Here is an 8,826-nt window from a genome sequence, read left to right on the forward strand (position 1 = left end):
ACTAATGATCAAAACCAGGTGTTGGTGTGGATTATAGTTCCTTTGTCACGGCCACCATATCTTTTTTTTAATATAATATATGTCATGTTATTCACAGTGTCAATCTAAAGATCTTTAACTTGCCTAAAAGTATGAAAAGAGCTAAATAAATCAAATAATTGAAAATGTAAAATGCTCCTCAGAGGTAATAATACCCAGTGCCTTTGAGGTGTTGGGCCAGTATACAACTCCACTCTTTCCTGCAGAGGACACATAACACTGGAGACATTATTTAGCAAGGGATACTGCCAGAAGATGGACCAGTGATGTATGTCTGTCTGTCTGACATAAGCTGATGTAGAGTACTGAATAGTTTACCTCACTTACGTACTTTATAGTTTACCGTACTTCACTTACGTACTGAATAGTTTACCTCACTAACATACTGTCAGAATCCATCTGTGCAACATGTGTCATCAATCTGCAACATAGCACAGGTTTTCAGTGTCAATCATAGATGAAACTGATATTGAGGGGGGAAACGCCCCCTACTGTTTAAAAAACATCACTGTAAGATCTTGTGGAAGCGTAGTTGTAATCAACATGTCATTACCAAACTCTCATCAGACAGCGACAAAGAACAGTAAATTGTATTTACATAATTTCTAAGTACAAAGAACACTGAAGCAAAAAAAAAAAAATCAAATCAAAATTACACCATTGAAGGCAAAATGTAATTCCAAAGTCATACTAATCACAGCTGAAATTCTTTGATGAGTATGTACATAATTCTGGTTACACACATCTTAAAGAGATAACTAATTGAAAATTCTGATACAAACAAACACAGCATGGTATCACAAGTCACGGAGCAATTGTTTGGCAGTTCATTTTTACAACACAATAAACCTTAACCATGTTAACACAAGGTCTCATTCAGAGCTCTCAAAGATAGGCTTCCTTCACTATTTGTGCAATATTATACAGTTTGACCCATATTCACTATAGCCACCTTAAATCCAGAGTATAACTACCGTAACGCACTTTACATTTAAATCACCTCTTTAGAGACTTCCCCTGACAGTCTCAGATGACCATGAACTATAACCATTTACATATACATTTTGTACTGAGGTGGCAAACAACTAGGGTGCACACTCTTCTCTTCATAGGGTGTTCATCATTAAGATATCAAAACTCACTTCAAAACTGTATGGAATGGACAAATACTACAAATCCAACCGAAGGCATATGTATACAAATGCCAGTCGCCGAATCTGGTACAAAACGCATTTCTCAAAAGATGGGGTTACCTCTAGTTCTCCCAAAAGATGGGGTTACCTAGTTCTCCCTAAAGATGTTTCCCTTAAATTTATGAGGGAAAATCAATGAGTTGTAACAAGATGGGTGAATATGAGGTGTTCCGGTGAGATCAAATTGAGAGTCTGAGAACAAGATGGCCTTGACCTCCTTCTGCCACTTTCTTGTTTCTTTACTGAGTTCTGGTTGGTTTAAAAACTCCATAAAACGGTGATCTTCCTCTTCTGTTTCAGTCCTCACACTTTTGAGGTTCATTCTGCAACACAACATGGACAGGCTTTGGTTACTACGTCAAAATAGCAGAAATATAGTCAATCAAACGTGGAACAAAGTGGCATATAATAGGGGGCATTTAACATAAACAGCCCAACTCTCCCAGATATCTTTTATGATTAAAACCTCAATATCCGATCAGACACTCCTCTCTGCTTTGACACTCTAGAATCTGGAATAAAAGACCGCCACTGTTACCTTGACACCCTTTGTCCTCCTCTCTGCTTGGGCCTTCTTGTACACTTGAGGTTTTATCGGTATCTTGCGGGCTTTGGTATCAGGGGTGCTGTCCTGTTTTCCAGCCTCAGTAGGACTTTTCTCAGCCTCCTCCCTGTCGGCTGTGGACGTCTCTACTGCACCGTCATCCTCAGCAGCAGCCGTGTGGACTTTACCCTGGCTTTTCACCTGTGTTGGGCCTTGTGCCCGGCTCTTGGATCCTCTGTACTGGTAGTGTTTGCCTCAGGGCCAGGGCTAGGGCCAGGGCCTCCAGGGTCATCTGTGTGTGTTTCAGCTGTGTGTGTTTCCTCAGTCCCACCATCTGCACGCACTGTGGGCAAGGATGAAGAATCCACATCGCCCTCTTCAGCTTCTATCTCCTCGCTGCCCGACTTCTTGACCCGCCGGGACGGGGGCCGACGCCTCACCGACAGCCGAGCTCTGCTCTGTGAAAAGAGGATGCAGACATTTTAGACAGGAAATTACATTGATTCACTTACAACACTGACAATCTCAACACTTCTAGAAACCTAGGACAAATTGAGACAATTAACATCCTGTTTACCCAGCTAAATAACAGAAACAAGGTCCTCGATAAACGTGGTGCAAGACTTTCCACTATCTGGGTGAAGACCAGTCTACGCCCCTTCACTCTTACCTTATTGATGCTGGGGAGCAGAGCGCCATCTGCTGGACTCTCAAAGCTAGCCGGGGACTCCTCCTCCTTTTTATCTGCCCCTGGTGTGGGGCTAACGGGGCTACTGGGGCAGTTAGGGGAGAACCCTGGAGGCTGCAGCCTCAACCCTGGACTCTTTGGAGAGGGCAACAAGGCCGCAGGGGAAAGAGCGAGGTTGGACTGGAAGACAAGGTAGGGTGGAACACACATGAGACATGACACTGATGCTCACTGTTGCAAACACAGACAGACCCCAGAATACACCAAAAGCCCTAACCCACATGAAATCACCCCGAGAATGGTAGCTCTTAAATCACTGTTTGTCACGTCACTTTTCAGTATTCGTGTAAAGTCTATTGGACTACACTGAATGTTGTAAAATTACGCAAAGGGGGTACTCATTGAAAAGTGACGACAGCAGGGTCCTGACCAAGCGTCCGTACGCGACGAGTTAGAGGTTGCGTTGCTCTCACCTGCAGCTTCTCAATAAGAGCAGAGTTTCTGTTTCTGGACCTGGCAGGACGTGCAGAGGCGCTGTCCGCTTTCTGAAGGTCAAAAACACAATAACGCATCAAACAGCTTTCCAGTTGGCTCTGATATTTACATACATGACCATTAAACCAGAACCCTTATTTATCATCAGTTCCATCATAAACAGACAACCATGATAATATTATCATAAACAAATATGATGTAACTACGCATATCCTGAACAAACCACCATAATAATACAATCTTAATCAAATGATGGTACTACTGAACAAACATGATATCCCAATAATTAACTGTGACCACAGCCATGCAACATCATTTAGCACCAGAGGGGTGCGAGAGCGCTCAGTCTCACCTGGTCCTCTCCCTGGCTCTCGTCACTTTTGGCAGGTATCTGCAGAGTGCGAGGGGGCCTCCGTCGAACCGGCTTATTCTGCCAGAGAGCAACATCAGAATCTGCCTAAGAAACTGCCTCAATCGCAGCCTCTGAGCAGACAGAGAGCTGAGACAGCGTTGCGCGCTGGCCCTGACTCGCTGGCCCTGACTCGCTCGAGTCTGCTGCTATCTGGAGTGGCGGGGAGCACTTCACTTCACTTCACACTTGAACCCTGCGTCATAAGACTGACATAATTTCCAAATTCCGTTGTATGTAAATACAATGACAATAAAGGCTTTTAATAATAAGCATGTCAAAAACATGTTATGTCATGTCCTGTCATTAGCTCTGATGACAACTGATGTCCTGTCACTTGACATGGCAGGTTTCAGAAATTTTAGATGCCATAACAGCTTTCGTCACATGTTATTAAGCCGTCATGGCCTTCATATTGTTATAACAGATTAATAATAATAATAATAATAGATTATGGTGATGTCACTATTTCATCACAGGCAACTCCCTATCATAAATCTTTATGACAGTGAATGACATCTGCCATGACATGTATACTACATGGCTATGTTAGTCTTATATGGCAAGGCTCAAGTAAACGGTTACCAGGTTTTATGCTACCAGTGACTATAGTATGAGAAAGGCTTATCAAAAACTGTAGCAAGACTGATCTGATAGATAAGGAACATGGGGTGGAACACAGGATGCTGAAACCAAATGAGCAAGATAGAAACGACAGGCATACACACACACACACAACACAGTATAGAAAAGACAAGAAAACGGCGGCAAAAACATAATCACCGTGATGGAAGTAATAACAACGAATCAAAGAGATTTAGTGCCAGATTAAAATGAATGAGGAACACCAGGAAGGCAGAATCATCTGAAGTCACAAACACTTGAAAAAGGAAGCAAAATGGCGACATGAGAGACTTAAAGGGTATAGTGGCAGAGAAGCAGAAATCCTAAAGCTATTCTACAGTAAACTGCTGGTCTGTGTACATTGTATTCGACACTGAAATCTGACTGAGGAAGCTTGAGCAACATTCAGCACCAGGATTACAAACAGATCTTTCCATCATTTCCACTATGGATACATAAAGAGAATACAGAAGAGCTCAAGGATTCGTTTAGTGTTTTTAGTTTTGTAAGAAATTACACCGGAGATATGTTTCTGTTTATTTGAGTAATTAAGTGGTTAGGTCTTCCATACTGTGTATACCTAACTATAACACATCATCGGAAAATGGACATCAATAGCAGTGACTGAAGAGGCTGGCAGAAGCAACGGGGAAGAGATGAAGAGAATAGACATTATGAACCTCACCGCATCATACGCAGCACAACTGGAGATACTGTGACCTTTGAACTTTCCAGCCAACTCCGCAACTGACACTTTAACAACAGGGTTACCCTGTAATGCAGAAACACCAAACTCAAAGCACAGCCTGCAGTCAGGGGAGGAACATCAATGAAATCAAAAAGTAAAATGGCCTCTGCTGTGCCATGGATGAATGACGGAGGATGTTGGGTAACTCTGCTCTCTGCTGCCAAAGCTCTGAATGTAGTTATTAGCTTAATAGTTAATAGTTATTAGAGGTATTAGACTATGACACTTCGCAGGAAAGATGCTGCTGTATTCTCTCCACCGGATCTACTTGTAGAACCCCTTGGCCTACACCTGATCATCCCCACCTATCATACACTTATTCTACCCCATACTCTGTGCTAGCATTTTCCTGCAATGTAAATAATTGCCACCATCGACGTTGTTTTTTTTGTTCCATTATATTACTTACCCTTGTAATAGTAACCTTACAAGCACACTGTATACCCACTAAAGCTGTTCTACAATACTTGAAAGCTCTCTTCCCATCTTATCCTCCATCAATTTTGTATGCAACATCTATAAACCATGTTATGTTTGTATGTATTGTGTACATTTACCACATGTATGCTAACATGCTGTGTATGATTTATATTCTGCCACGTTCCTGATTTGTTTCCGCTCCCCTTCTGCCACAAAACACAGAAACATGATTTCCGGGGCATGGTTTGCCACGTGGTGAAGGTTGACCTGCTGAGGAGCAAATAGTAACGAGAAGAAAGGCACCATGACACCTGTTAAGCAGAGTGAAGCCAGGGCTCATGTACCTGACCACACAGCCCAAACAAAACAACAGAGGGCACAAATAACTGACATTTAACTATCTGCCAGAAGGGCCTCTGTGCTGTGAGCTCATGTTTTGGCCTCGGTTTCAGTGAGTACTTAATCTCTGCAGACTTAACTGAACTTTAATCAAACCCTCGCTCTCAAATTAGCTAGAGCTCAATCTCGCTTTTAGACATGTAAGGTTTTTGTTCTGACATCATTTGGACTGTGGGTCTTGATAGGTCAGACACAGCAGTGGAGAACTGTTACATTTATCCCTTGTATGGGGAATGTTGCTTGCCTTCAAGCACATGTGAATAAGCAACCACAGCTCACAAGTTGATCAGGGAGAAGAAAAGACTGTGGTGCTCATTACAGAATAACCACAGAAGGGCAAGAGTGGTTAAACAATATTGATTGGGTTGAAGACAGATCTGGAAAGCTGCGTGTAAGAAATATTTGACACCCAGCCCGTGTCTTTACGATGTTTACCGTCCACTATGTCTATCATTTTACAGAGCAGAGGCCAATCAGCGATCACCCAAATATAAACGAACCCAGAAGAGATCCTGATATAATCTGCACGGCCCCGGGCCAGATCTGGACCGGACCGAAGCCAGCGCTTCCCGCCGCTGTCAGGGCAAGCTCTCTGACAGCTGCCGATATGAGCCGCGTGGAGACTCGGCCCTAGCTGGCTGCCGGAGGGTTCGCATAGCTGACATTCAGGAGATAATGAACTCGCATTGGCAGCTCACCACAGAAACGCATACCGACACCCACCACACGTCAACTCAACAAAGTAGCTCAATCTGGAACGGACCAAGCCTTCATCTGGCGCGGATTACACCCGACACACGGTCTATGACATTGTGTCAAACTTACTCAGAAATGGGTAAATTCCTCGTATATTTCCATAGCATCGACACACTCTGCTCGCATTCAAATCAGAAATGTGACACACTGCATTCGGTTGCTTTCAGCATAGTCAAAATGTTGAAGTTAACGTGGAAATCTCATCTCACCGTGTATTAATGGCATAATTATAAACCTACGCTGTTACAATTTGAAGTAATTAAACAGATTTCTGTCATGCAAACAGGTGCTTTTTAAAACTCATAGCATGTCATATCAAGTTAGGTCATGTTCTTATTTGAAAATATAAAACTACATGAACATATTGCACCTCCATGCATCGGGCAATCTGAAAACACTGCTCTGTCCAAATGTATCATATTCATTAGGCATATGGTGAAGTTCCGCTACTTTGAAACATGTTATGTAACGTTTGACCACACCAGGGCCGTTTTCATTTCATAATGACGGAGGTGTGAGAGTCTCGTGTATCAGTGTGCCCAATGAAATTTCAAATGTAGCTTACTTCTATGCGGTAAAACACATTGTAACTAACAAAACATATTCCGTTTTAATCGTGCTTTATAAATAAAGTGTTCACTTTTGCCCACTGCCACCTAAACATCCATTTGCAGTGAAATCCTAACCTAGGTATCCGCAGTAGGTAGCCTACATGCTCTACAATTGTCTACTGACTGTTTAGACTACACAGCAGCAAACAAAATCGTAGTTGTAAAATCAATCATAACAGTAATAGCAATGGAAAGGAATATTGTCACTAACAAAACGATGTCACTAATCAAATTAAAACAGCTGCCTAAAACAGTAAACTGTATTGACATCATGAGCAATAAAACACATTTCAGCTAAAAGGGTTTGCAGACAAAAACCATTCCTTCAGTTTTACTGAATCTGAAGCAGGAGTTACATTTGCAAGGCAAAGAAAAGCAAAAAAGATTAAACTTTACCTCCATCAAGATTGGGGCAATTGTCTCACCGATGTTCTATCTTATTCCCCGTCTCCTGGTGGCAATACACTTTATTTGTCTATGCTGTGCGCAGGCAAGCAATTTGAGAACCCGCAGGCCCAGCGTTACAGTGTCGAGGAAGGTGGTCTTGCGGTTATATTTAGTTTGAAGTCATCCAGCGATTGCAAGGTTGCGAGATTGTTCCGTATGCGTGACTCACTCGCTGTCTTCCTACCGCCTTTTTCAAACTGTGTTGCATCCTTAGGTACACAGAACGGAAAGCCTATAAACACCGGAAAGACCGTAAAGCTACACAGCAAACTATTTTTGTAATTGAGTGCAATCTGAGCAGGCTAATCATGTGTTGATACAATTCTGTCTAACATCCAAACTAATTTTCGTGGCACTAAAGGTGGCTCTACTCTCCAACGGGCCTAGTCTTTCTGAATGGAAGAGAGGGGTAGTCCTATTGATGCAGCATCTTCAGATTTGAAGAGCTTGATTTAAGGCAGTAAAATGGTAGGCTTTCAGGAAATTTTATAATCTCATGCATAGAAACAAGTACAGTAACCAGGTCTACAAACTATTCTAAAGGAGCTAAAAAAAAGAAAAAAGAAAAACAACTTTCTGAGCAGACAACGGAAGCTGCACACGACACTTCCTTCCTCTAAGGAACCACACAAGACCAACTGTGACTGGAACATGATTCCTGTGCCCTAAGACAAACTACTAGTCCACTCGGAAAGGCCTTTTTTAAATAGCCTGCAAGGCTTCTATCTATAACTGTAATTTAAACAAATATTTGCATCAACAGGTCCAACGACAACACCCCCAATAATCAGACAAAGTTTCAACCCGTATGTAACTGCTCACATACATTTGGTCTGATTATTAGTCAGTCAGGAAGGAAGTGTCATGTGTAGCTTTCCGTTGTCTGCTCAGTAAGTTCTTTTTTTTAATAATTTTTTTAGCTCCTTTAGAATAGGTTGTAGACCTGGCTACTTTACTTGTTTCTATGCATGAGATTATGAAATTGCCTGAAAGCCTACAATTGTACTTCCTTAAATCAAGCTCTTCAAATCTGAAGATACTGCATCAATAGGACTACCCTCTCTTCCAGTCAGAAAGACTAGGCCCGTTGTAGAGTAGTGCCACGGAAATTAGTTTGGATGTTAGATGTTTCAGATATTAACTCGAATAGCGGAACCCGAATTCACAGAATTTTATCAACACATGATTAGCCTGCTCAGGTTTGTAGGCTTTCCGTTCTGTGTACCTAAGGGCGCAACCCAGTTTGAAAAAGGTGATAGGAAGACAGCGCATACGAAACAATCTCACAACCTTGTTATTCATCAACAGAGAGTGCTGTCTATCAAAGACAAAGCCCAACGGGTCAAATTCATGTCATAAAGTAATGCTTGAGTTTAAGCATGTCAATTTTTTGTTTGAATTTACAGCATATGGTCCAGCCGATTCATGTAAAATTATGGGTATGTCCAGGAAA

At 42.1% G+C, this 8,826-nt stretch overlaps 1 protein-coding gene and 1 long non-coding RNA gene across 2 annotated transcripts; both read right to left on the reverse strand.

Annotated features, from left to right (window-relative positions):
* Nucleotides 1-613: 613 nt before the first annotated feature.
* Nucleotides 614-1,843, reverse strand: LOC122132343. The gene is made up of 2 exons (XR_006152195.1): nt 1,771-1,843; nt 614-1,555 (listed from the first exon to the last, which is right to left on the reverse strand). It is a non-coding gene; the product is annotated as an uncharacterized LOC122132343 (long non-coding RNA).
* A 130-nt stretch (nt 1,844-1,973) lies between these two features.
* Nucleotides 1,974-8,400, reverse strand: LOC122132344 (capZ-interacting protein-like). The gene is made up of 6 exons (XM_042707136.1): nt 7,323-8,400; nt 4,678-4,764; nt 3,312-3,389; nt 2,938-3,009; nt 2,447-2,644; nt 1,974-2,234 (listed from the first exon to the last, which is right to left on the reverse strand). Exons 1-6 carry the CDS (start codon nt 7,326-7,328, stop codon nt 1,974-1,976), a joined length of 702 nt encoding a protein of 233 aa, XP_042563070.1. The 5' UTR covers nt 7,329-8,400.
* Nucleotides 8,401-8,826: the final 426 nt, after the last annotated feature.

The sequence above is a fragment of the Clupea harengus genome, unplaced genomic scaffold, assembly GCF_900700415.2.
Source record: "Clupea harengus unplaced genomic scaffold, Ch_v2.0.2, whole genome shotgun sequence".
Lineage (NCBI taxonomy): Eukaryota > Metazoa > Chordata > Actinopteri > Clupeiformes > Clupeidae > Clupea > Clupea harengus.